Here is a 26,262-nt window from a genome sequence, read left to right as displayed (position 1 = left end):
CGATTATCAAGATACACCATAATTAGATACCTATGTAGCGTCCGTCATTGCAACATCTCCTTCCTCTTGCTGACTCGGAACTATGTCTGAACTCTTTTGTGTTTCCGTTGCAAGTTTGGCCTGCAGGCGGCGATGTGCCTCGACCGGGACTGCAGATGGGTCATCGTAGCTTGCATTAAGCCTGATAAGCCTGAAGGGCAGTGTAGAGGTACATAAAAGAAAGACTTACACCTTCGTTGCGTGGAGAATAAAGCCACCAGCGCCTGACATGTTCATCATAGGATGAGTTCTACCTGGCAATATCTACGTTCTCTGTAAGTCCGAGATCTGGTAGCTTCGTGTGAAGGATATACCTGATAACGTCGAAGCCAAACCTCTGACAAAGCTGGCGATAGGTACTCGGCAGAAGCTCTCATGACGACTTGAAGATCGGATAATATCTGCGAGTATCGTCAGTATCACCGTGCTTCATGTTTGTATCATGTACCTGTGCGTATGGGCTGTGTATCACGATATTACATGAGCCACCGAGATATTTATTCAGCCGTTTCAATATTGACTGAGGGTCATATTCGCTTGCTACGACGAGCCTGGGGTATATCAGCTAACCTGTCAAGCATCAAGAGGTTGTACCTACGTACGCTTCAAATTCTCCAGCAAATAGGTCTTCGCGCGTACTCTGCAGGAAGTCCGATGCAGCCCTCCTCTTGTTCACCCGTATTCTCTGTTTGTCCGATCTGATTTGATCTTCTTCGACATCCCACGTAGATATGACTGATCCGCGACAAAAATAAGAACGTGACGCGGTCTCAAATCAAGAACGAACTTGGGGTGTAGTCTTCCTGACACGTCGCCCAGTTGAGAGATGCCATGATCGATTTGAATTCTGGCGGGAAGTTCATTTGGGTCATTACTGGATAGGCAGGTGGAGTTTCCACGTCGCAGATTGTGAGCACACGACCTTGGCCTGCATAGGATGGGATCAGAACTAAGCACGTACGGCCAGGGATCGCACATACCTCCCATCCTATGGAGAACACCAGAGACGACCAATCCAGAGGCATCATCCACGACGAGATACCTTCCGCCAGGTCTGATATTCGCGAGGTTAAGCATCTGAGACAGCGCGTCAATGCGGAGATCGCGGATGCGGCCCTGGTCCTTGTTATACCAGTACTCGCAGACATTGAAGAGTGTTGGCGGGATGGTGGTGAAAACCTTTGCGTATCTGTGGTATGCGGGTGAGCCGAGCAAAGGCATTTGAGGACCATCGCCCTTACTTAGCCTCCTTCTTTTTCTTGTATTTATCTTTACTATACTCCGTCTTTAACTCGAAATTCGTATGCTGGTCGATTTGTTTCTTGATGATGTCCTGCAGAAAGCATGGGCAAACTTCCCTCAAGTTGCTTTGAGAAAATGGTACCGAAACATGGACGCCAGCTTCCTTCATTGCTGCCATTTCCTCTGGTGTGACAGGCTTCACTGAGCCATCCCCTACAATGTGCTCATTTGTGGCATCGGTTTCCTCTGTCTCAACGATTACAACTTATCACGAAAGGTTTCTTGAGCAGCAACCCACCGAGTTCCTGAATATTTTGAGGGGGCAACACAACGAGATTCTTGCCCACAATTTCGAACGTAAGACCATAATGGTGGTCAATCAGTTCATTCGATGAAAATGAACCAAGCCTCCCGATGGAAACGATTCTAAACAGGAGTCACTATTGAAGTCGGGGGTCGGGGAAATGGTACTCGCACAAATCCTTCTCCACTTTTACGCTTCGAGTATCACCATTCGGTATTCTGAGAAGAACAGTGTCTCCTGAGCGTATCTTATTCTGCGTCGATGCTTCTTCTGCCATGGTGATGGGAGCTCAATGAAATTCAAACTTTCTTCAGCGGACATGGCGAGCGCGGCAGTTGCCGATCGTCTCAGCTTCTCTCAATTATGCATTTCCCAAGCTCGCCACTCTCCGCATCGCACGCGACAGCCCCCGTCTCGCCGACAGCCACCGACGATGGCGCCAGACGCGATCCCCAATGCCGACCAGGAACCGCTGTCGCTGGATCGCTTGATCGCCCAAACGAAATCATCTCCATCCACAGACCTCCTCCCCGCTGAACTCGCCTACCTGATCACCGCTTTCTTGCCAACTGAAGACTTCGACGTCCGTTCCAAAGCGTATCTCCTACTCTCTTCTTTCTGTCAGAGCGCCAGGGCGTCAGCATCAGGCAATGCGGGGAAAGATAAACTATTGCGCGTCTTCAGCCCTCCCATTCTGTCCAAGCTCGGTGATCCAGGAGAAAAGGAGTTCCTTGCTGGCGTCTGCTTCATGACAGCATTCTTCCAAGTGGAATGGGAGACGGCTGCGACCGTCTTTACCAGCGACGGCTTGGTCGAATCTATCCTAGATCAAGCTGAAACCTCTCCGCCTTCGTCACTGCCTCATGTCGCACGGATGTTCGCCCAAGCTGCTGGTCATAAACCGTGTCGCACCTCTTTCACATCTCTGACGGTAGAATGGCTCGAAATATCCGCCCGACAAACTACGATCATTGCCTTGCGTGCTGCTGCTGGGCTCGCTTTAGTCAAATTGTCGCGTAACACTGGTCCAGACGGTTTGGACGCCCAATCTTTCGCCCAAGTGTCTGACAAAGATGCCGAATGCTTCAAATTTATGAAAGAGATCGTTATCTCTTCAAAAGATACCTCTTCTGTAGCTGACGCTGTCGAAGGGCTGGCCTATCTCAGCGTAAATCCGGATTTCAAGGAAGAAATTATTGCCAATCCCAATTTATTATCTCGTCTATTTGCTCTAGTCCCCCGCAAGGAATCTCTCAAAAACGATACACTTCCTGACCAGGCCACAACGGTTTATGGCATACTTGTCATCATCTCTCAGTTATGCGCCTACCGCCCACAAATGTCTGAAGAGCAGACGCAGATAGAGAAACTGAAGAAAATGGCTAGAGCTGAGAAGAAAGCGGAGTCAAAGGAGCCGTCCCCTTACGACCAAAGCGAGTACGTGACTAAACGAATAAGGCGTTTAGTAGGAGCGGGAGTGTTGGAAGTCTTGGTCGCCGCATCGGTGGCTAGGTTGGATAGCGTTGGGGTTCGCGTGACTGTGGGGAAAGCCCTTCTGAACATCATAGAAACAAAAGAGCATAGAGGGAAAGTTCTACAGGCCGGCGGTGCCAAAGCTCTGTTTCAAATGATCAAGCGTGGTCTCAACGACCAGCCCCTAGATGCCATGTATCTCGACTCTATCCGAGCCCTAGCAAAGCTTGCAATAACAGCTTCCCCCATCCAGGTCTTTGGGCCGAATGAATCCCTCATGTACGATGCAATACGACCGTTCTCTACTCTGTTAACACACTCATCATCCAACCTCCTTCAACGTTTTGAAGCCTTGATGGCCTTAACGAATCTCGCGTCGCAGAGTCCCGAGCTTTGCAAGCGCATTGCTAATGTGGAGGGGTTAGTTGGAAAAGTAGAGCTCATGATGTTGGACGACAATACTCTTGTTCGCCGCGCCGCCGTCGAACTACTATGCAACCTCATAGTCGGTTCGGACGAAATATTCGAACGGTATGGTGGCGCTTCAAGTTCTCCCAGCGCAAGGTCGAGATTAGAGATCCTCGTGGCGTTGTCAGATGTCGAGGACGAGCGTACGAGAGTGGCTGCCTCCGGCGCTCTGGCTACTCTGACACTCTCAGAGCATGTCGGCAACATGCTTGCAGAACTTCAGTTGGAGAAGCATAAGGCCTTTGGGATACTTGGCCAATTGATTGATCCAACGGAGGACACGGGTTCAGTTGAGGATAATCCAGGATTGATGCATCGCGGCGTTGTGTGCGTGCGGAATATCATCGTAGGGGCTACAGATTTAGAGAGGCGAGAAGCGTTGATTACTGAGGCTCATGTTTCGGGGTTGACCAGGTCACTGGAGAAAGTAGCGGCGAAGGCACCACAGGAAGTGCTGCGGCCTCTGCTTGAGACGTTAACCATTCTACGGAAACAATGACAATATTTTGATTCTCATTCAAAGAACTTCAGGCTTTGAGTCTGAGTTTTTGAGCCGCGCCCATTGCGCGTGACGACATGGATGACTACTTCCATATCGGGACGCTCAGCGATCACTTCTCCGTTGTCCAACCGCAGCTTTACGGCAATTTCGCGGTCTCACCTTGACAACATCCATGGTGCGTCGAGAGAATCATGGAAACGCCATAATCTCACACCTTCCAGGCGAAATCAAAGAAGGCGGGGACAAAGGTCACCTCGACGGCCAAGAAATCTGGTGGAGGGGGGAAGGTGGCCAAGGTACAATTCACGACATTTCCTGATTGCGATGCATTCATCTTCTAGTAGGCCGACTGGAAAGAGGGATTCAAGAAAAAGCAAGTAGGAGTCTCTGATATGACCCTGCTGACCACGATCAGCAACGAGAGCATCAATGAGAACCTTCAGAAGAGGTGGACGAGCGGCGAGATATATACCTATATCGGCGCAGTGTTGATATCTGTCAACCCTTTTCGCGGTGCGCCCTCTGTATAGTCTTGGAACCGCTACCCATCTCATGCTTGACTCAAGACCTTGGAATCTATACGGACGAGGTACTGCAGAAATATCGCGGCAAGAACAGGCTTGAGGTCCCGCCTCACGTATTCGGCATCGCAGAGTCTGCGTACTATAACATGAATGCATATCACGAGAATCAATGCGTTATCATATCAGGCGAGTCAGGAGCGGGCAAGACTGAGGCTGCGAAACGTATCATGCAATACATCGCAGCCGTCTCGGGAGGCGCGGATAGTAGCATCCAGGAAATAAAGGACATGGTTCTAGCCACAAATCCCTTACTCGAAAGTTTTGGTTGTGCGAAGACTCTTCGTAATAACAACTCCAGTCGGCATGTGAGTCATTCAACTACGTTTATCTTCCCTTAACCAACGTACCTTTGTTCCAGGGAAAGTACCTTGAGATCATGTTCAATTCTCAAGGAGAGCCAGTGGGCGCCCAGATAACTAACTATCTACTCGAGAAAGGTCGCGTCGTGGGCCAAATAGAGAACGAGCGTAACTTCCATATATTTTATCAATTTACCAAGGCCGCCACAGACGAACAAAGAGGTATGACTATATCCTTTTCTGTGAGCTTCCAAGCCCAACCTCGTATACAGAGATGTTCGGCCTCCAAGGACCCGAAGCTTATGCCTACACTAGCTTGAGTAACTGTTTAGAGGTTCAAGGCATCGACGATAGCCAGGATTTCTCCGAGACCATTGTAAGTTGTTTCAAATACATAACAACACCTCTCACCCCTACTTCAGCAAGCCATGCAAGTCATCGGACTTTCTCCAGAGGAACAGAGCGAGATCTTCCGGATGCTAGCCATTGTCCTTTGGTTGGGCAACGTGCAGTTCGAGGAGAAAGACGATGGAAACTCTCAAATCAGTGATACAGGCGTCACGGACTTCGTGGGGTACCTCATGGAGGTCGATCCCGCCACCGTGCAGAAGGTTCTAACGTCAAAGATTGTGGAGACACAGCGGGGCGGTCGACGAGGATCTATCTATGATGTACCACTCAATCCAGCGCAAGCGTCGTCCGTCCGAGATGCCCTTGCCAAAGCTATATATAACAATCTCTTCGAATGGATTGTTTCCAGAATCAACGTTTCTATGAGGGCCAGATCAGCTAGCGCTCATGTAATTGGGATCTTGGTGCGTGCTTCGGCTCGGTGCTTCGCAGGACAAGCTCTAACTTTGCCAAAGGATATCTTTGGGTTCGAGATCTTCGAGGTAAATCATGAACAAAGCATTGCGCTGCCGGTTCTCATGACTTTGACAGGATAACTCCTTCGAGCAACTTTGTATCAACTATGTCAACGAGAAGCTGCAACAGATTTTTATCGAGTTGACATTGAAGACAGAGCAAGAGGAATACGTCCGCGAGCAGATCCAATGGACACCAATCAAGTACTTCAATAACAAGGTCGTCTGTGACTTGATCGAAGAACGTCGTCCCCCCGGAATATTCGCGGCGCTTAACGATGCATGTGCCACTGCTCATGCTGACCCATCTGCAGCAGACAACAGCTTCATCCAAAGAACTGCGGCGCTCGCTACCAATGCCCATTTCGAAGCCCGAGGTTCCCAATTCTTGGTGAAACATTATGCTGGTGACGTGATGTACAATGTGGCTGGAATGACGGACAAGAACAAGGACTCGTTACTCAAGGACTTATTGGACTTGGTTGCCTCTAGCAGCAATCAATTCTTGCAGACCCTCTTTCCCGATCGACCCGATCCCAACAGCAAGAAGCGGCCACCCACCGCTGGAGACAGGATTAAGGTAAATATATGTCTGTCTATATTAGCAGAGTACTTAAACCATCCACTAGTCTTCCGCCGGAGCCCTCGTCGAAAATCTCATGAAGGCCCAGCCTTCATACATTCGGACGATCAAGCCAAATCAGAACCGAAGCTCCAGCGAATATGATCTAAAGGCCATCCTTCATCAAATCAAGTATCTCGGGCTCCAGGAGAACATCCGAGTTCGCCGTGCTGGCTTTGCCTACAGAAATACCTTCGAGAAAATGGTCGAGCGCTTCTATCTTCTGTCGCCTAAGACTTCGTACGCTGGAGAATATACGTGGCAAGGAGACCCGAAGTCAGGATGCCAACAAATCCTCTCAGATACTGGTATTGCAAAGGAAGAATGGCAGATGGGTGTCAGCAAAGCGTTCATCAAGAACCCTGAGACGGTAAGTCTTATATTACCGGTGATCCGCGCCGTTTCTAATGGTTTTACATAGCTATTTGCGCTGGAGACCATGCGTGACAGATACTGGCACAACATGGCCGCTCGAATCCAGCGCGCGTTCAGAAACTACATGCGTTATAAGCACGAATGTGCCCGTCGAATCCAACGGTTCTGGAAAAACAACAAAGAGTCGATCGTCTACGCTCAAGTACGCGAATATGGACATCAGATTTTGGCAAAACGTAAGGAACGGCGGCGCTTCAGTCTACTCAGTTATCGTCGCTTCTTCGGTGATTACCTGGGCGTTAACACCAAGAGTCCCCTCGGCGAAGAGCTGGGATCATTATGTGGTGTCGGATGTGCGTAATTGACTCCTTACCACTATCTTCAATTGACTGATTACGCTTTTAGCTGACGAGGTTACATTCAGCGGAAAGATTCAGCTCCTAGTGTCCCACTTCGGTCGGTCGAGTAAGCCGAGCCCTCGGTTTATCGTCGTAGTAGGTGCTATGAACGGACGGAATGGTTTCCTGTACTGAACCTACTCTACAGACACAGAAGGCGGTTCATATCTTGGTCACAACTAACAAAGACGGTCGGATTCAGACTGCTTTGGAGCGGAAGATACCTCTGGTAACCATCAGGAGCATTGGGATGTCCTACCTTCGAGACGATTGGATAGTATGGGGCCACCATTCACCTCGTTTACGCGTCTAACTAACGAATCCCATAGTGTCTCAATATCAACAATGCTACCGAAGAAGGAGATCCGGTCTTCACCACCTACTTCAAGACTGAACTTGCGGCCAATCTCATAACACTCACGCAGTCAAGCATCAGCCTCTTGATCGGCCCAACGTGCGTAGTATTGTATGTATATGTGATCTGGTCCACTGACTAGGAGTATCCCAGTATCGAGTACGCCAAGAAGAAAGACAAGAAACAGTTGATCAAGTTCTCGAAGGATGAAACTGTGACGAAGGACGACGCTTACAAGAGTCATACTGTTCGCGTGGCAACAGGTGAACCTCCGGATAGTGTATCACGTCCCCCTGCCAAACGGAAACCAGGCGTCGTGAGACCAATCACCCAAGGCAAGCTTCTTAAAGCTGGAGGACCTTCGAAGGTCGGATTCATTCCCTTGGTCGAGTTGTTTGTTCCTGACAACTTAATATAGAAGCCCACATCATCGAGACCAAGACCCGTTGCCCAACCACTTCCAGGGAAATCGGCGACGAGCGCTCCGCCCCCTTCTGTAGTCAAGCCTGTTGCGACAACATCGTCGACCGCCACCAAAGCCCCTGCCGCCGCCGCCGTTAGTAGACAAGCTCCACCTCCGCCGCCGCCTCCACCAGCTGAACCCGAGAAGCCAAGATACCGCGCGAAATTCCCTTTCGAAGGCCAGGAAGGCGAGATGTCGCTGAACAAGGATGACATCGTCGAAGTGGTTGAGCAAGGTGATGATGGGTGGTGGCTAGTCAAGAAAGGTAGTGAAGAAGGGTGGGCGCCGTATAACTACCTTGAACCTGCGCCGGCTCCCAAGGCAGTTCCAACACCCCCGCCACCACCTCGACGGCCGGTTGCCCCTCCAGCTCCTCAACCAGCTCCTGTAGCCAAACCAGTACAAGCAAACGCTAATGCGAAGCCAGTAGCGGTCTTCCCTGGCATGGCACCATCGAATGGGTCCGCTGCACCATGGAAGAGGCAGGCTTCGGAATCGTCCTCTAATACCGCCAGCACAATTTCTTCGAAACCGCCGCCTCCGATAGCAACCAAGCCGAAGCCAGCTCCTCCGGTAGGGGCGAAACCTGGCGCACCGAAGGTAGCTGGCAAACCACCAGTCCCTAGTGCTCCAAGACCCAACGTCGCTGCAGCTCCTCGCCCGAGTCCTGTCGCGAAGCCTGCCGCTGCCGTTGGTCAGCTAGATCTGGCTGCTGCCGTAAGTCATCTTGTCATATCCATAACATCGTGGTCTTGATAATCTGTTTCCCTAGTTTGCGAAACGTGCTCAGAGAATGGGAGACGACTAGTAGGAGATGGATGACGATCAGGATGAACACGTAGATTGCGGATTTTCCGATACAGTATTGTACAATGGATGGATGAACTAACATAGATTAATGCCGATAAGCAAATGAATGCACAAGGTATTACGCGGAAATCGTGAAGCATGCATGCAGGTGGGCGGGTATGAACATTGTCCCTTGACGTTAACATAGTAGACGGATTGAGAAACGAAACCTCTAAGTATTTATTATTATTGCGATTCTGTCACAAGTATCGGTGGCGGCGGAGAGCGGGAACCGGTGAATGCTGATAGCGAAGGTGGTGGAGAGGGTGTCAATGCGTAAGCCATGGACTCAACCTCTTCCTCCGAGTCTGCGTTTCGTCCTGAAGTACGGCGAGATCGAGAAGAAGGACGACTACGCCGTGGCTTGATGTCCATATCTATATCTTCGTGGTCGGACCCGCTATTTGACGACTCTCGCCAACTCTTAACTTCTTCAGCACTGAGAACTTTCGCCCCACTTTTACTGGAGACCGGTGTTTCTGGCTTAGCCTCCAACGCACGCTTCCCGCTGCTCAGCAACCCCTCTATCAAAGACTTGACGCGCTTATACACCATATCGCTGTCTTCCGGCTCACTCTCATCACCCTCAGCATCATCATCCCCCTCGTCATCGGGTTCTTCGTCGTCAGGGCCATATGAGGACTTGACAGCGCGATATGCGCGTGGGGGTAATATCAGCCTCGATTCTCGCAGTTTACGTCGCAAATCTCGGATCTCCTTCGCTTGTTTATGCTTTGCAGCTTCTAATGATGCGTTGATAGCAAGTAGCGAACGGTTCGATATTTCCAAGTCTTCGATCTGGAGCAGGCAAGATAAGGAAAGTAAGGTAGAGAAGCAAAATCCGTCAGCGAGGACAGCTTACTTTTCGATTTGACTTCGCTTGAGCTCGTGCTTTACGTTCGTCGTCATATACTGCATCGTCGTCGCCGCTCTCCCCCGATGTATTATTCGCGTCCCCCATCTCTACGTGTCGCACTAGATCGTCCAGCGTCGAGCGAAGTCTCTCGTCATAGTCATTAGAATCGTGTTTTCCGTGATGTTGAAGATGTTCCGTTGAAGCGTTACTGTGGCTAGTGCTCGACTCTGCCGAAACTTGGTATTGCACAGATGAGCGAGAAAGAGAAGATTTGGAAGATACAGAAAGCGAAGAGGTGGGGGGAGAATGTGGAGGAAGGGGTATTGAGGCCGGATCAACCTTGACCGAAGTGGGGGAACGAAATGGTTGGTAGTGTGGTCGCGCAGGGGCATACCGGTGAGGATTTGCAGCGGGAGTGGCAGTCGTGATCGGGTATATAAATCCAGGGTTTGGTGACGGAGGTGCAGACGCAAAGGTCATGTTGGTTATCGACGCAGCTCTTGCGCGCGTCGGTGGCGTACGTATGGATGGCAGCGGTGGACTTGATGGTGAAAACTCTCCACTCACGGGTGTCTGCTTCGCTAGCCCCGATACCTTGGCTTTGATCTTCAACCCCGTCATTCCTGATAGCGTGTCCGTTGGCGAGGGTGCTACAGGTGATGTTGACCTCGAACCCGGCTGCGAACGCTGCAGCGACGCGAACGACGCCGCATGCTGTAATGACACGCTCCCATTACGACCTCTAGATCCAACATCAGACGCTGCTACACTAGTGAAAGCTCGCTGGCGGGTGTCCGAGCTTCCTATTACTGACTGCGCTGTATGTGGTCGCAGCGTCCGGACCGTCGCGCGGACTTTGGGGTGAGATGTCGGTGAATCATCGCGCGGGGGTGGTTTGAGCGTATTGTATTTGAAGGGCGACGCTGCCCGTGGTGTCGGGCTTGTACTAAGTGTGGTGACGCTCCTTTCGCGTCGAACAGCGACTGTCGCCGACTTGGTGCTCGATACCACGTTTGGGGTCTTTCGGAGGGGGGTCGCAGTGCTGTTCACCTTCGCCTTCAACTTTGCCGGCATGGCGTTCGAAGAGGACGAGGAGGAGGACATGTTCTGCACGCGTGCTTTGAACGGTGAGGGCGGTCGTGAAGTGGATTGTACATCATTCTGATGGGGATTGAATTTGACTGTGGCCTGCTCATTGTTAGCCTCGATGAGCTCCATCTCTGGATCAGCGCACCTTTCTTTTGAGGACGTTCTCCATCGGCCGACGTCGAGCTCCTTGCCGGGAGCAAGAGGTTGAGTGGGTGTAAGCGACGCTCTTCACAAATTTGTGACATGTTGGCAGAAGACCGTTATCTTATCTTATCTGCGTAATACCATGAATTCAATAAGCGCTGTGACAAAGTTTACTCACGAGTCACCATTGCCGTTGTTGCTCCCGACGTCGTGGCGACACGCTACCAAATGATTCTGCGCCTCTTCTCTCTATGTCGAGCAGCGGGCAACAGCACTAAGTACTGCGCGGGCGAATATCAAACAAGCGCATCGTCGATGAGTCTTCTGGAGATATTTCGACTCGAGTTATTTTCAAGCCTGTAGTCCGGTATGATACCCAGCTGCCCTCGTACTCGTGTAAATATGTATACTGATTAAAGTTTCAGAAACGCTACTCGCTTCAGCGGGACTTAAGAAGCTCCAACTTTGTCTGAGCTTTCGATGGATATGAGCCGCAAGTTCAAAGCCGAATAACGAAGCATCACATGGCCCTGAATAGCTCTAGGTCCCTCCAGGATGACCGCCTTGGTCGGGATCTATCACCTTTCGTAACTGTCATCACTCATTCTCAAGCTTGGGCTCACAGCTGGCTGACGGACCGTCTCACTAAAATGTACTGCCTGCCGAGCGACAGTTCTTCTCCCTATCAAAGTCGGTGCGAGGGCTGGCGTCTTTCTGTACCCTGCCGCCAGCTGAACACACCGGCTCCACGAGTCTTTCTTGCTCGACGAGACTCCATTTGTATGCCGCGTATCTAACGCCTGTCATCGGACTCAGGCGTGTCTACCATAGCTAGGTGCTCTAATCGCACGGTACGTCAATAGCCGTGCAGATATAGCAGCGAAGTGAAACTCACGGTCTCGATTCGCTTTAGTTGTAAATTTACTGCCGCAAATGTAGCAGCCATGCTTTCGTCGGTGAACCAGACGGCTATCCGCCAATGCAGTCATCGTTGGCATGCCATTGTGTGTCGGACGATGCTAGGGGAAATTAGATCCCTGAAGGGACCAGCAGATTTCTCTGCTCTTGCTGCGCCCTTCCAGGTGAGTCAATGGAGCTGCTGGATGAAGCAGGCAATGTGCGGTCGCCGCCATCAGGACCCGTGGCTCCATCGAATGGCGGGGTAGAGGCGAGGCGGTCGAATGTCACGGCGGCATTGTTGCTTCCAATATCTCGTTGATTAGTGCCAGCTCTGGCCCCGAGAGGATATACCAATGTCAACCATGGCTCTCTGAAGAGTTGCAGTTAGTCCCCGCGTAGCCCTTGTAATCGAAGGAGGTACCTCATTTGAGTGGCACCCGGTAGAACGCAGGGGCTTTGCTGGGGGTGTATCATTTTGTGTGAAGGCGGTTGAGTGGATTGTATGGCTTTTATGTTCGACGCACAGCCGTCAACATCGCCCCAATTGGTCTCTGACGCCGTAACAAAACTTCAACGCTCTCGTGGACACTCACCCGAGTCCCGGGAGTTGAGTTTGATTGTGGTCTGCCCATCGTCAGCGGTCATGGTCTGAGTACCTCTCTTTGGAGGACGTTCTCCTCATATTACTGAACGCCGAGCGGAGGAGGGAAGCCGAAGAGTTATCTTGTCAAGTACGTTGCTATTGAATCCCTTTTCTTGCCAGAGCATCCTCTACCGCCCTCTCTATCAAGGCTTTGATACCTTCGTCTCCCCCACCGCCGAGTGCAGCTACGACGCTTTTGTGTACATATTTCCCAACCATGTCCACCTCGATATTCACTGTAGCCCCCACCGGTTTCTTGCTCAGCGTGATCTTCTGCTGTGTGTGCTGGATCAGCATGATGCTGAACTGCCTCTTTTCGTCGTCGACGCCGGTAATTGTGAGCGATGTGCCGTCGAGGGTGACATAGCCCTTGGGGATCAGGTATGGCAGTAAGGATGGCCGCGATGGGGTGGGTTCGGGGAGTTGGAAGGTCATGCGCAGAGAATCGCCATCCGTGGAGCGATCCACGACGGTACCAGTTGTATCTACATGTGCCTACAGAATCAGCACGGGTGCGGTTTGGCACGGGCGAATTGACACACCTGCACAAAGTGCCCCCCGAACCGCACATGGGCTCCCATTGCACGTTCAAGGTTCACTTGATCGCCGACCTTACGTTCGCCTGCGCACTGAGAAACATTCGACTACAAAAACGCGAATCACTCACCTAGATCGGTCCTATCCAGCGTCTCATTCGCCAGCCAGACCTTGAAGAACCCGCCTTCCTTCTCTGGGTCAAATTCTGTTACAGTCAAGCAGGCACCATTGACCGCAATCGAGTCGCCAATGTGGCAGTCCCCCAAGATGGGCGCAGAGTCGGAGATGGTGAGCGTGCAGCCTCCAGCATCGCGCTGGATATCATGGACCGTTCCAAGGTGTTCTATCTGCGATAAAGCGTATCAGAAATGCGTGCAGCCTTGCAGTTTCTCTACTCACCAACCCAGTGAACATGACGGGGTGCTGTTATGTGACGATGCGGGCCGGACGTAAGCCGGTCGATTGTTTGATCGAGAAACTTCATTCTCGACCGCCACCATGGCCAAGCGCCCGTCGACCACACCGCCGCCTGCTGCAAAGCCATCCACGGCAGCAGCCTCAAAAGCCGCAGTCACAAATCGAAGTCTCTGGCAGTCATACAATGGTGCGTCCCCCGGCACGGTTCGAGTTCACCATCTTACAGGCTACACATGCAGCTCTGCCACCGTCGGCGAGGCTCAAAATCTCACTAGGCCTATGCTTGGTTGGGATCGCCGGCATTGTTGCTTCAGATTTTGTAGAAAAGAAGGTGCCAGCACCGCAGCAGACAAGCAATGCCTAGCCTTGCAAATACATCTCAAATTATACTGCTAGCAGTTGTGGGTTATCATATGAACAGACCGCGACAATTTTCATCAGGGAGCGTGAGGATTAGTTGGGCGTTCAAGGCTTCGAACTCGGGGGTGAGTGTAGGGCGTATGGGTTGTAGTCTGGGCGATATGTCGGCATAGGCAACTCCAGGTCTGGTTTCTCGGTCGTCGTCTCTGCGGGCGTCTTCTTGCCCCCCTTCATGCCCTTCCACTTCGTGATAGATTCCACCGACGAGAGCGACGGGTAGCGATGGCCATCCTCGCTTACCATCCGAAGCTCCCAGCTCCTCTTTTCCCAGTCCGGGACCAGCTCCTCAGCCGCCTCTCTGCGCTTCTTCCCAAGGAACACGTCTCTGACGAAGCCCCACCACGTGTCGAAGAACATCACGGAGAGGATGATGGCCGCCACCACTGCGATACAAAGAACCGTCACCCCAAGCACCTTCCATTGGGCGAGTTCTGCGTTTGATGTAGTCAGTGTCGAGCCAGGCGTGGGCGCAGGAACTTCTGGTGGCGCTTCCGTCGTTTCTGCCGGGGGAGAGCTTATTGGTGACAACGGTGTCGCGCTGACAGATACAGGCTTTGGCGGTGGCGGCGTGCCCAACACGGAGTAACTGCGAATAGAGTCCGTTTCCTTGGTATGGCCCGCCGACAGTGATCCAGAAGCAGAATGGGTAGTAGTCAAGAAAATGTCGCCAAGTATTCCAGTGGTAGTGGGCGTCGCACTTGGCGTGGTCGACCTCGTAGCAGCGGCGATAGTCGTGTGTTCTCTGTCCTCGTCGAATTCGAAGGCGTTACCGAATAAACCGCGTCGTTTGGGCTCCTTTGCGACCAGGGCGTTCACATAGCAAAGCTGTAGAAATATCAAGCAAAGAACGGATAGCGGCCAGCGTGCTTGCATAGTAAAGGATACTTGAAGGATGAGGGAGAGTCGTCCCAGCGTGCTCTTAAGGAGACATGGATAGGAGCTGCCAGGGGCATTCACGATCATGTGACAATTAAATGTAAATACCATACGCCGTACACTACATCACGAAGACTCCCCGTTCAGACCAGCTTGTAAGATCGGCCAGTCTGCACTCCTTTTGCACATCTCCCTAAACGCGCTTCCCGGGTTCGCAAGCAACTCGCGAGGAGGTGCGAACTCTAGGATTTCGCCGTTATCCAGGACGAGGATACGATCATAGTCTATGATTGTCATCAGCCTGTGAGCGATGGTGATGACCAATGCCGATGCGAGTTCCTCTCGTATAGTGGTCTGTATCTATAAACGATACCAAGTCAGAAAATGAGGCTCGAGAGAAATCGTATAATTATCTCACTTGATCGTCAAGTTTATTGTCTATCTGCGAAGTGGCCTCGTCCAGGATTACAATGTTCGTCCGCCGCAGTACCGCCCGAGCCAATGCAACAAGCTGACGTTCACCAGCGCTCAGCGTCCCTTCCTGGCCAATCGGCAGCTCAAGCGAAAGTTCCCCGTTCACCGGTTTCATAATTGATTTGAGGTGGCATCTTTCCAAGACATCCCAGCATTCTTGATCAGTGTGCTCATTCAAAGGGTCCAAATTGCTGCGAAGGGTGCCAGTGAAGAGGGAGACGTCTTGACTGACGATCGTCTACAGCGGTGTTGGCTTGCTATAATATAATCGGGGGACAATATGGGGCTCACCACGCGTGTTCTGAGGTCTTCTAAACCGATAGATGATATATCTATACCGTCAATTCTGCATGAAAGTCAGAATCGCCTGCGGCACAACTAGCGCGACGCACGTACATTATTTTGCCGCCGGATGGCTCGACCATACGCAGGAGGGAAAGTGCCAAGGTAGATTTCCCTACGATGTCCAGCCTATGTGAGGAAGCGCGTTGACCGATGTAACAAACGGTATATACCTGAACCCGTTCTTCCAACCTACCAAAGACTCGGTAAACCCTTCGAATACGACGGATATAGCTTAAAACTCACAATACCAATCTTCTCCCGAGGTTTGATAGAGAACGAGATGTTCCGTAGGACATCTGGGAGAAATTTAGCGTACTTCACTACCAAATCCTCGACAACGATGCCGCCATCACTGGATGGCCAGTAAGCAGGCGGCCGACTCTTCTCATTAATCGCTGGCGCTTCTTGCGGAACTTCCAGATATTCGACTATCCTCTCCACGGAGTTGAAGTCCAGTTCTACTTGCGCTGCAACCCTACGAAGACACTTCACTTCAACGCCGAGAAAATGAGAAGGTAATAAAGGTATGAACCTGACCAACTGCCTTGACGCTTCGGCGAAAATTCCTGCCTGGACTATGACAATGGCCGCAGACCCGTCACTAACAGATCGCCAGAGGGCGAACAGAGTTGTGGCGAAGACAACAATTGATCCTAGGCAGTCGTATCTCCAACGAAGCCAGCTATTCACTAGCCACTATTGAAAGTATTATTGATAAGGTCGCACTACGGGGGAGAAACCTACATAGACGTGATCAAATGCTTGGAACCTGTCAACCTGTACGTCTTTTGTTACACGAATAAGGTCTTGATATTATCAGTCAGCCTACCTTTCTGTAGAAGCCTTCCTGATACCGGCTCTCCATCCCAAAGGCGCGGACATGTACCAAGCCGTGGAGAAGCTCGTCAAAGCCTGCAAATGCAGGCGACAAAGATACGGATTCCAAACGCCGCAAATCTCTGGAGGCATTGATATATGGTGGCGCGATCCGAATGTATAGCCAAGCAACGAAGATGGCCACAGGTGCAAAGTTCGGAACCACCACGACAATGGTAACAAATGACGATGCGAATGTAAGCACACCGGAGAGTGCGCTGTAAACAGAAACTTGGATCGTCCCGTCCAGAGTCCGCATATCCGACGTAAATCGATTCAAGATTCTTCCGATGGGGGTGGTGTCGAAAAAGCGGGCGGGTGCTCGTGTCAATCGGCGGAGCAGTTTGACGAAGAGCGAGCGCGCTGCTTGAAGACTAGTATAAAACCCTAAGCTGATGGAGAGTAGGACCGTGAAGGCTCCAGCAAAGGAGATCAAGACGTATACGATCAACCAGGGTTTTACATCAACGTCTGGAGGAGGCAGGGGGTTCCAGATATCAGGCATCGAAGGAAGGATTGACGGAGAACCCTGATAGGCTTCACCCCATTTTGCGATGAACACCTACGAAACTCAACGTTCCAGAATATATAGAGAGGGCAAGACGGCGATGCACCTACTTGATTACCGATTTCGACGACCCGCTGAACACCCATGAGAAGAATAGTGAGGATCCAGCAATAAATCCCTGCGGCACGTATGTAGAACCAGTACGTGCTGGGATTAACTCGACCTTCCGCACGAACCTCCTCTTGCACGAGCTTGCCAGAGTTCGGGTTCGACCGCTTCGCCGGAGCCGTTGTCTTTTTTTGAGTTTGGTCGGCCTCGTTATTCGGAATGTCCTTCGAAGGAACCTCTTCGACAAATGGTTGATCTTCAGACTCCACTACTTCTTGGAGTACACCTAGTTCGGCGAACTTATCGACGGTACCTTTTCGGGAGATGGTCCCCTTCGATAATTCGACGATGTAAGACGCTGCGGGTAGGCACATTCTCACATGGTGAGTGACTAGGATGACGGTCCGGCCGGTGATGAGTGGTCCAGTCAGGCATGTAGAGAGAAGGTGTTCAGCGGTGTGCATATCAACTGCGGCCAGCCTGTAATGGAACTTTGAACATCTATGTCACCGACGTCTAGATCACCTTCACGTACGGGTCATCCAGGAGTATATACTGCGGTACTAAATTAGCCGCGGACTCCCTTTTGTAAGAAAGATTCCACAAACCTTGGCTTGCGAGTATACTGCTCGAGCAAGGGCAACTCGAGCCTTCTGGCCACCAGAAAGTGTTATGCCTTTCTCGCCGATCTCTACCAAACCATTCTTTAGCCTCGAGCAGCTTTGACATGGTTACTGCACATGTGCACTTACCCGTCAGATCGCCAGCATCAAACATCTCAAGGTCCTTAGTAAGAGCACAGGCTTCTAATACAGCGCGGTACCGATCCTCCTCAAACCCAGACGTAGACCCAAATATGATGTTATCGCGGATGGTGGCGTGTTCGAGCCCTACAAGGTAGTCAGTTTCGCGCTAAGCAAAAGACGCTGGTGACTGACATGGGGCTTGCCCGCAATAGGCAATTTTGTGGTCGCGCTTATCGATGTGCACCTGTCCGGATATGCAACGCATTTCTGGAGAACGTTCAGGCGTGATGCTCTAAACACGAGCCCCGATTTCTTACCACCTAATAGAGCAGCTAGGAATGCACTCTTGCCTGACCCAGTGGGTCCAACAATGAGTGTGAGCTTTCCTTCCGCAAACTCAACATTGATGGGCCCCAGTTGAAATCGAGCAGGTCCATCTTTGTCGCTGGAAGACGTATACCACTCAAAGACACCATCTGTGATACCGATACTTGACGTGGAAGAAGCGCTTTCACGAGTTACCAACGAAGACGCCCATTCAGGGATCTCCCCCTCTTGTAGGAAAGTTTCGATGCGCTGCATGGACACGTAGGCTGGATTCGACTGAGCACACATCAAGCACGGGATTTAGATAAGAGGTTAGCACACCATTGAGCATGGCCATGATCTCGCTGGGCACCGCCATCATGGCTCCTTGCAGCTGAGAGAATAGCGCAATGGACGTGAAGGCCTTGGACACTGTTAGCGGCTGACCCGCGATCAGAGTATAGCATAAGAATGAGACGAGTGCTGTGGCTGAAGGAATCCAGATCCTTTGAAGGAGCTCAGCGCTCCTCGCAGTCCCAAAAAGTTGCAATGACCAACCAAATGAAAATTATCAAGGTATTGAGTACGTAGGACCGGACGCGCCACATGAGCTCTGTTTCTCTGGCCTGCTCGGCCTTGGCAGACCAGTGGTTCTCTATGGGAGATACTCAGTTGCGATCATAACGTTCAACGCTTGTGACTGATAGCTTACCCCAGCCGTAGAACTTTAAGAACCTGATGTTTTGTAGCAGTTCATTGACGACATTCATTCGTGCATCGCTTGCCTTCCAAGACGACTTTGAAATCTTCCAAGGATGTGAGTCCTTCGTTCTCCTCTGAGTTCATCATACGTACCGACAAGCTATACTTGAGCAGCGGATAATTGAGAGCATAGGCCAGCATCACTACTACCACGCCAGACAGCGCACTCCACCCCAATACACTATTGCCCATGCGTTCAGTCACGTTTGACCGCGCATACATGGAATCACTCACTTGTACAAGAACACCAACGCGATGACGAGGCGTACAGGCGATGCGAACAGACCAGAGAAGTCCCAGAAGCGCTGAGCTACAGCGTAACTATCCCCTCTATAGCTATGCTTTAGCATCTCAAAGTAGAAGCAAGCCCGAAGCACCTACTGCATCAAGTTCAAGATCTTTCCCAGATCAGCATTGCTCTGCTTGTCATCTTCGTGGCTTCCTTGCTTGCTGACATCTTGCCTTTTCAGTGCCTTATAGTGCAGGTTGCAGAATAGCTGCCCTCGTGTCCTCTCATAGCATCTGCGAGTATGCCAACTCTTGAGTAGATCCTTTTGAGCAAAGGTAAGGTGTGCGAGGAATGTAACGACAGCCCAGTAGAATGCTTTTAGCCTGGCTTCTGGCCCATTCTCGCTGAGGAGAGCAAGAATCTCCTGGAGGGCGTAAGCGGGAACGAATCCTATCCGTCAAGTATGAGATTGTACTAGATAGACTGATGGGGCAATATATACCGATCACCGCACTCCACATCTCCAGAGTTATACTGAGGATCAGGTCTAGCGAATTTGAGGTCAGCAAGAAACGCAGAAGCGAATGTTTTGGGTAGCTGCATTGTGAACAATCTTAACAATGCGCAGCATAGAATGACAGGTTTGAACGTACGCAGTTCTGTATTCGAGGAACTTCTCGAATATATTTTTGTGTTTGAAGAACGGCGAAAGAGACCATACATCGGTCTCGTTAAGGGTCCTCTTCATGGCCAAGTTCAAAATAGGCTGGGCGAAGGAAAACGTTGCCCATGACCACAGGGTGACATTGTCTTCCGGACATGTGAAGCTAGTGGATGGGCTCTGAATAAAAGCAGAGCTCATGTCTTGTTGTTAAGTCTGAGGAAAAGGCGCGTTCTTACATCGCCTGGCTTTGCGACCCGAGTGCCGGGCAAGTGAGACTTCAGTGGTAGGGTTCCCGCCACCCATGTGAAAGCACCCGACAATGCCAGATGAACGAGATCCAGCAGCGCAGCGAGGTAGTCGAATTCAGAATCCCATATCCTCCAGGCCAGGGTGAGTCCCGCAGCAAGAAAGAACGAGAAACTCAGGGCGAGCGATGCGTAGGGCGTCGTCGACAGTGGTTTGGTGACATTCCGGACGAAGATAAAGCACTGGGCAATGTCAGCATTGTGTCAAATAGTATACACCAGACAGACGCGCACCCAAGCCAATAACAACACCAGATCTTCCCGTGATTCCTCCACATTTTGGACCAGAACTGTAGCCGAGAAACTAGCGAGCCAGATTGCGGCCTCCAGGAACGCGAGTGAGGCCAGTACGCGTTTCTTCCATAGCGGAACTAGGACGGGGACTGCAACCTCGGTTTTCAAGTCGTCCAATGTCAGGAAGTTTTGAAATGGCCTCGTTATTGCAGATGGTATATACGCTCGAACATATTTGAGAAAGTCGTGGAGCAGAGCCAGCAGAATAATACTACATGGAATTTGGAATTTTAAGGTTGAAAGTGCCGTCGTCAATGTCGGATCAGAGAGCATGGCGAGAAAAATCCCACACCCACAACCTGCGGCTTTTGATGCCCCAGCGTCTTCATCTTGAGTCATGATGCATGATACCGGGGCATCGCGATAATGATTGCAAGCATATATTCGGATCCGACGCAACTACTGTATGTACAGTACAACTCGCCATCCTGGCAACGTTGCTCCTCATTGCTTTCTGGCCCGATCGCAAACGCCGCAAATCAGAGAGCGCACACACGCAACAAGGACCTGTTTAATGGCAGGAATTTCGAGTGAGTTTGGTGTCGCGGATGCAGGGAGGAAGGCAGCACGATCAGGAACACCCGGTATATGATCTCAAATCCAGAAATCCAAAGACTCTGAGTCGTATAATAGGGAACCAAAGAATCATCCTACTCAGGAAAGCAAGGATTTGAGAGACTCACAGTTTGTCTGGCTGCTGCGGGTGCCACGCATCCAGCGGAACGAGGAGGACGGTGTCGGCGGTGGTGGGTGGATGGAACTTGGATGGAAGGACCGGGAAGAATTCGAAATCTGAGGCTCCGTGGAAATGGCCACGTGACCGTTTGGCGCGATGATTAACGCAGGACCAGTGGCGCTGGTTTAGCTGTATACAGTGAACTACGACAATGTCCTCGCGCGATCCGATGTGGTATTGCCATGAAGTATGTTCTGCACAAAGTATCTGGGCTTCACTGACAATACTGCTAGTGCCATGCAGAAATGAGAGCCCTCATGGTCAGCTCACAATGCAGTGATTGTGCTCACAACGCACCTAATGATGGCTTTACAGGCCCCTCAACCCACTTGCGCCTCGTGTCATGGCACTTTCGTCGAGATCGTGAGCGAGCTTTAGGACCGCAACCCTTCAGACACATAACGAATTTCTTATCGCTTTAGATGGAGAATCCGGCCGACGATCCTCGCGAATTCAGTGCTCATCACCCGGAGGACGATGCTGGACCAGGAGGTTCACCAGATGAAATATTACGTGCGCAATATATCGATCAATCTCTTCTTAGTGAATACCCGCTCAATGATACGTACAGTTTCCCTTCAAACTCTGTTGTCTCGGGGCTTTGCCGAACGGCGGCGGCAACAGCCAAGCTCGAGTGGCGTGTGTAACATGCCTCCAAGTTTACCTCATGGTACTAATTGCGAGCGTCTGCACAGTTCACATTTCAAGTGCGCTCTGGCGGCGGAGCCCGAACATTTACATTCGGGGGACCAAACACACTGGGTGCTCGACCTGGGGCCCCTGGCGGCGACCAGGAGCCTCCAACAATGACTGAGTGCGTTGCTCTGCAGGTATTTCTTGTGATATATTAACGGACTACAAGGTACCTCCGGAGAGATCCAGGCGCCGCCAACGACGGCCCCACTATCACTGGACCTTTGATGGCACAATATCTGATGGCACTGCTCGGTCATCGTAACCCATCTCTGTTCGGGATGGACGGCGAGTCTATGGAACGCGGCCAGTACGGAGACTATGTATTCAGTCAAGAAGGTAGTGCTTTCGGTGACATATGCGCTTTGATGCATGCTCACACCCTTGAAGCTCTCGATCAAGTAATAACTCAAATAATGGAGAATTCCAACTCTAATCGACCAGTCCCTGCCCCTGACGACAAGATACAGGAGCTACCTCGGGTTGTCCTAGAGGAAGGATGTACGCAATTTCTCTACTTTCCTATAACACCTGTGTTCATGATGCTTCGTTGTCCCAGCTCCCCTTTTAGAAAAGGACTGTGCCGTATGCAAGGATCAATTCAAGCTAGGAACCGAGGATCCCGACGAACAAGTAGTCATAACCCTCCCATGTAAACATCCCTTCCACGAGCCATGCATAACACCGTGGTTAAAGTCCAGTGGAACCTGCCCGGTTTGCAGGTATGTCTCTATCCAATGGTTCGTCAGTGCTCCTTCTCACGTAGCTGCTTTCAGATTCGCTTTAGTCCCACAACCAGAGCATCATAGCCCTGGAGAGGGCTCAAGTACAGGAAACAACAGACCGTCTCCTTCACCGCCTAGGTCTACAGGCGGCGGCAGTCAACCCCCAAATCTCTTCCAGACACTCTACAATATAATGGGCAGCAGCTCGAACTCCAGTGGAAGCAGCAGCGGAAGTGGCAACGGAAACCAACAGCGACGGCGCAGCTCGTCGACGCCTCAGCCGTCTAGACCAACTGGCGATCGTGATCATATACCTGGAGAGTGGCACGAAGATCTCGATTAATGGCCACTATACGGAACGTTACTTCGGATGGATGATGTTGTATAGGTATAGACTGTACACTTCGATTACCTACTAGGTTTAATTTGTGTCCTCGGGGATTCATTTCACTTCTATAATCATGTTCTTCCGCTGTTGTATACTTTGCATTCTCTTTCCATGCGCAATACCTTATATTTATTCTCCCCACATGCGCGCGGTGACATACCCACCGCACCTAGGTATAGCATATCGATATTTGAGATGGGTTTGCCTCTGATGTTGTAGCTTTATCATTGCCTCGCGTATACACAGGATAATATCAAAGAGATCAAGCAGAATTATATTTCATCCAGTCATTATTACAGTTCAATGCTACTCCCTGGCTTCCTCTGACCCCCCCCCTTAGTTGACTGTGGAGTGGGTGTTCGCGGTGGTAGCAAACCCAACACGGCGGTTGGTGGTGTCGAATACCGAATAGAAGCGTTCAAGGAATGTGTAGCCGTTGATAAAGTCGAGGCCAGAGCCCGTGGTGGAGCCCAAGTCGCCGACGATGAGGTAGATGCTGTTGGCATTGCCACCAATCGCGGTGTTGAGGGCGCGAGGCCAGATTTGCGCGTTGGCTGTGAGCTCGTAGGAGACCTGGATGTAACATACCGGTTAGAGCCCCGTATGACTGGTTAGAATGATGGAATAGACGTACCCCGTTCACGGTGAAGAAGAGACTCTGCAAGTTGGCGAATTGAGCAGCGGTGATGCGGAGCAGGCCAGTGTTAGCATCATTGACGGCCCCGGTGGCAGAGCGGTAACGGCTCAAGGCATCTGGGGACTCCATTGGCACCTTTGGCTTCTAGAGAGAGAATCAAGGGGGCTTACCAGAGGCAATGAGGACAAGGGTGGTTCCAGTGTCGACGATACCGGCAGTGCTGGACAGGATCGACGTAGAAGCACCGTATCGAATTGATTGGTTAATTCCCCAGAACTCGCTAGCGGGGAACGTGGTAGTAATGGGCCTAGATATAGAACGTTAGTTACCATACACGCGACTTTGATCCGGGAAAGGACATACGCGAAGCCGATGCTTCCGGTGAACTTCGAGCTATCGGTACCACCTAATTACATGTCACGACTAAGCGGGCATAATCCAAATCTGGCCGAGTGCTTACCCCAAGTGATTTCACCGTTCACAGTGTCGAGGACAGTCGTGGGGTTGTACGAGATGCCGAGGAGGTTCTGGGTGATTGTTCCCTGGCTGAAGAGGTTGTCGGTGACAGTGGGGATAAGAGTGTTGGTAGCAGGTGAGAGAGTTCCCTGGGTAAGGTCAACAGGCCCAATCCTGAGGAGTATCATCAACTGCTGTATTTGATTCACATTGGTGATATTCGGACGTACCCTAGAATGCCGTCGACGCCATCGAATCCAGTTGACCTCGAAGCGACACCGATGGACTGGTTGGGAATGACGAGGCCATTTCCGATGTCTACGCGATCAATAAACTCGGTTCCTATAATGAAGGAAGATTAGCTTCAGGTACTAGAAGTGGGGCACTTGTAGGCGTACCAGAGAAAGAGCCAGAGCCGTAGGTGACAGACTGTTAGGGCACCCAGAATTAGCCGTTGCACTCATAGACCGTCACTGTGGGATATGCACGTACAACTGAGTTGGATGTACGTGTACTGGTACTAGTTTGCGTGTAGCGGGTGGTAGCGCCGACCCAGGTATTAGAGCTACCGGTATCAATGAGCAGTTGGACTGGTTGAACACAATTAGATACAAGCAGCGATCAGGTGAAGAGATGGTGTTTACAGTTGGTTGGGGGGCTGCCGACATTCACTGAGGCGATGTACGTGACAGCTTGGTTGTCGACGGGTTCGTTTATAACGGCGTCGACATTCAGAGCGAGACCAGATGCCTTTGCCTCTGCACGAGCACGAAGAGCCTTGGCCCTTGCCTGGTCCGCCTTCAGGAGGTTAACACTGCCCGTGAAGTTCGTCTTCCTGGCGAAAGGCAAGCTAATGGGGCTGTCCCTGATGGTCACCAAGGGGGTAGCCGAGGCAGAGAGGGCAAGAAGGACGGTGGTGAGGAGTGCAGCGGCAGGGAACATCTCTACTAATAGCTAGTGGGTGAGCTGAATGCTATACGTATTTCTACAGTGTTTATATACAAGCACCCTACTTCAAATTAAAAGATGGCGTCAAAGAAGCAGGTTTACAGGAATCGTACGTACACTCACCTGCTTCCACCATTATGGCCAATGTTGAGGCGATATCAAAGTCAGCGTGAGAGGACCACGATACAGCGTACTCGGCAACTCGCTTCGTCGCACACACCACAAGGAAGAGCGACGAAGCGCAGTTCTCTGTCGTGTGATGTTCCCAAGCTGTCGGCCAAATCACCTGTTCTCCGAGGTGCATCGCGCGCCACTGCGGGCGAAATTCGCCCGCTCTCTTGGAGACGCAGAAACCGCCGGTCTAAACCTAGTGGGATCGCTCGGATCAGTGTGGCGATCAATTGATGGTATTCCCACGGTCCAACTTTCCACGTGCACTGAAGTTATTTTTGGAAATGTTTATGTTTCCGACCCTTCTTCACGCTCGCTCGCTTCAGACACTTTTCTCTAATAATAAAGCGACGCGCTGAGAAACGTCATCTGCAACCATCATTGCATTGCATTAAGCCTTCTTCTACGTCGTGTGAGCTGACAGCCATGTATTTCCATTACATGTGGAGCACGCTTGCTTATCTTTGCGATATTCACAAACCAAATCAATGGTGCACCTATCATCCTGACAATACAGTGATTCGAAGCAAGTCGTCTCTATTGACTCGAAGTTAGTTGGACTACCGTGTCGGCGGATTGAAAGACCCACTCAATAGCTTTCAAGCTCAGCTAAGTACCTCCTCAGTTTGCAACGTCCTTCGATAGAGATACGCACGGCACGGAATCGCGCAGGCCGAGGTTCTTTTGAAGTCATTCACCCTTTAGACATCGACAGGATCATTTCCAGTGTTTCATGCACCACGTCCATGCGGTCTTTGGCACGAGGAAAATATATAAATAGCTTTGTCGCGAGTACCAGTGGCGGAGTGATAATGGTAGAAGATCATGTGTTGCAGATGGTAGCGGGACCGACGAACTAGCAGGTTCTCATAGTTTCTCATCCACCAAGTTGAACAGCCGGGAGGAAGATGCAAAGAATCCGACCTTGACCCGTGGTGGAGTCAGGGCATATCTACGGGATGGGTATAAAGGCCGCAATGGAAACAGCGTCTCCACGTTGTTTACTTGGTTCAGGCTTATCAGTAGTCGCTTTCTGGCTCCACCGACCTTCCACTACTGTTGGGCTTAGTCGTTGACAAGGACGTCGAAGAACTGCTTGGCAAGTTGAGAACGATGCCGAGTGTTCGAACTCGGATGAAATGCTTAACAGCGACAACCTATAGCAAGACC

General features: G+C 51.1%; 11 protein-coding genes across 11 annotated transcripts; 4 read left to right on the top strand and 7 right to left on the bottom strand.

Annotated features, from left to right (window-relative positions):
• Window positions 1–30: 30 nt before the first annotated feature.
• TRM6 (tRNA (adenine(58)-N(1))-methyltransferase non-catalytic subunit trm6) lies at window positions 31–1,862 on the bottom strand (the record flags this gene model as incomplete). Its single annotated transcript, XM_036772890.1, has 11 exons — window positions 31–169; window positions 230–303; window positions 354–440; window positions 488–590; window positions 642–774; window positions 827–967; window positions 1,020–1,228; window positions 1,281–1,372; window positions 1,424–1,527; window positions 1,580–1,707; window positions 1,759–1,862. 11 exons carry the CDS (start codon window positions 1,860–1,862, stop codon window positions 31–33), a joined length of 1,314 nt encoding a protein of 437 aa, XP_036634363.1.
• A 42-nt stretch (window positions 1,863–1,904) lies between these two features.
• PC9H_003296 (uncharacterized protein) lies at window positions 1,905–4,025 on the top strand (the record flags this gene model as incomplete). The annotated part of the gene is made up of 1 exon (XM_036772889.1): window positions 1,905–4,025. One exon carries the CDS (start codon window positions 1,905–1,907, stop codon window positions 4,023–4,025), a length of 2,121 nt encoding a protein of 706 aa, XP_036634362.1.
• A 175-nt stretch (window positions 4,026–4,200) lies between these two features.
• Window positions 4,201–8,746, top strand: MYO1 (class II myosin; the record flags this gene model as incomplete). The annotated part of the gene is made up of 16 exons (XM_036772888.1): window positions 4,201–4,203; window positions 4,250–4,324; window positions 4,373–4,541; window positions 4,595–4,917; window positions 4,971–5,133; window positions 5,184–5,287; window positions 5,334–5,726; window positions 5,778–5,804; window positions 5,854–6,357; window positions 6,407–6,769; window positions 6,821–7,127; window positions 7,180–7,268; window positions 7,321–7,449; window positions 7,502–7,626; window positions 7,681–7,894; window positions 7,946–8,746. 16 exons carry the CDS (start codon window positions 4,201–4,203, stop codon window positions 8,744–8,746), a joined length of 3,789 nt encoding a protein of 1,262 aa, XP_036634361.1.
• Window positions 8,747–9,025: 279 nt separating this feature from the next.
• PC9H_003294 (uncharacterized protein) lies at window positions 9,026–11,029 on the bottom strand (the record flags this gene model as incomplete). Its single annotated transcript, XM_036772887.1, is given in 3 exon segments — window positions 9,026–9,637; window positions 9,702–10,915; window positions 10,930–11,029. 3 exon segments carry the CDS (start codon window positions 11,027–11,029, stop codon window positions 9,026–9,028), a joined length of 1,926 nt encoding a protein of 641 aa, XP_036634360.1.
• A 928-nt stretch (window positions 11,030–11,957) lies between these two features.
• Window positions 11,958–12,473, bottom strand: PC9H_003293 (uncharacterized protein; the record flags this gene model as incomplete). The annotated part of the gene is made up of 3 exons (XM_036772886.1): window positions 11,958–12,198; window positions 12,250–12,379; window positions 12,422–12,473. The coding sequence occupies 3 exons, from the start codon at window positions 12,471–12,473 to the stop codon at window positions 11,958–11,960; spliced, it is 423 nt and encodes a 140-aa protein (XP_036634359.1).
• Window positions 12,474–12,567: 94 nt separating this feature from the next.
• Window positions 12,568–13,422, bottom strand: RIB5 (Riboflavin synthase alpha chain; the record flags this gene model as incomplete). The annotated part of the gene is made up of 4 exons (XM_036772885.1): window positions 12,568–12,966; window positions 13,014–13,093; window positions 13,139–13,355; window positions 13,408–13,422. The coding sequence occupies 4 exons, from the start codon at window positions 13,420–13,422 to the stop codon at window positions 12,568–12,570; spliced, it is 711 nt and encodes a 236-aa protein (XP_036634358.1).
• An 84-nt stretch (window positions 13,423–13,506) lies between these two features.
• On the top strand, window positions 13,507–13,789 carry PC9H_003291 (uncharacterized protein; the record flags this gene model as incomplete). The annotated part of the gene is made up of 2 exons (XM_036772884.1): window positions 13,507–13,612; window positions 13,665–13,789. The coding sequence occupies 2 exons, from the start codon at window positions 13,507–13,509 to the stop codon at window positions 13,787–13,789; spliced, it is 231 nt and encodes a 76-aa protein (XP_036634357.1).
• Window positions 13,790–13,890: 101 nt separating this feature from the next.
• PC9H_003290 (uncharacterized protein) lies at window positions 13,891–14,718 on the bottom strand (the record flags this gene model as incomplete). The annotated part of the gene is made up of 1 exon (XM_036772883.1): window positions 13,891–14,718. One exon carries the CDS (start codon window positions 14,716–14,718, stop codon window positions 13,891–13,893), a length of 828 nt encoding a protein of 275 aa, XP_036634356.1.
• Window positions 14,719–14,847: 129 nt separating this feature from the next.
• Window positions 14,848–20,611, bottom strand: PC9H_003289 (uncharacterized protein; the record flags this gene model as incomplete). Its single annotated transcript, XM_036772882.1, has 25 exons — window positions 14,848–15,081; window positions 15,140–15,433; window positions 15,487–15,541; window positions 15,592–15,652; window positions 15,711–15,729; window positions 15,784–16,015; window positions 16,073–16,236; window positions 16,285–16,317; window positions 16,370–16,978; window positions 17,035–17,512; window positions 17,568–17,587; window positions 17,641–17,723; window positions 17,785–17,922; window positions 17,971–18,045; window positions 18,096–18,371; window positions 18,427–18,590; window positions 18,643–18,739; window positions 18,797–18,890; window positions 18,940–19,027; window positions 19,081–19,176; window positions 19,228–19,525; window positions 19,578–19,672; window positions 19,729–19,916; window positions 19,976–20,227; window positions 20,279–20,611. The coding sequence occupies 25 exons, from the start codon at window positions 20,609–20,611 to the stop codon at window positions 14,848–14,850; spliced, it is 4,476 nt and encodes a 1,491-aa protein (XP_036634355.1).
• A 614-nt stretch (window positions 20,612–21,225) lies between these two features.
• Window positions 21,226–22,835, top strand: PC9H_003288 (uncharacterized protein; the record flags this gene model as incomplete). Its single annotated transcript, XM_036772881.1, has 10 exons — window positions 21,226–21,261; window positions 21,308–21,334; window positions 21,390–21,437; window positions 21,497–21,587; window positions 21,646–21,713; window positions 21,770–21,888; window positions 21,937–22,106; window positions 22,158–22,268; window positions 22,327–22,489; window positions 22,544–22,835. 10 exons carry the CDS (start codon window positions 21,226–21,228, stop codon window positions 22,833–22,835), a joined length of 1,125 nt encoding a protein of 374 aa, XP_036634354.1.
• A 381-nt stretch (window positions 22,836–23,216) lies between these two features.
• On the bottom strand, window positions 23,217–25,057 carry PC9H_003287 (uncharacterized protein; the record flags this gene model as incomplete). The annotated part of the gene is made up of 10 exons (XM_036772880.1): window positions 23,217–23,453; window positions 23,515–23,633; window positions 23,688–23,824; window positions 23,881–23,923; window positions 23,978–24,147; window positions 24,204–24,315; window positions 24,372–24,402; window positions 24,466–24,563; window positions 24,618–24,920; window positions 25,045–25,057. The coding sequence occupies 10 exons, from the start codon at window positions 25,055–25,057 to the stop codon at window positions 23,217–23,219; spliced, it is 1,263 nt and encodes a 420-aa protein (XP_036634353.1).
• Window positions 25,058–26,262: the final 1,205 nt, after the last annotated feature.

This window comes from Pleurotus ostreatus, assembly GCF_014466165.1.
Source record: "Pleurotus ostreatus strain PC9 chromosome Unknown scaffold_2, whole genome shotgun sequence".
Lineage (NCBI taxonomy): Eukaryota > Fungi > Basidiomycota > Agaricomycetes > Agaricales > Pleurotaceae > Pleurotus > Pleurotus ostreatus.
The sequence above is the reverse complement of the archived record's forward strand: the minus strand, read 5'-3'. Positions and strand labels throughout refer to the sequence as shown.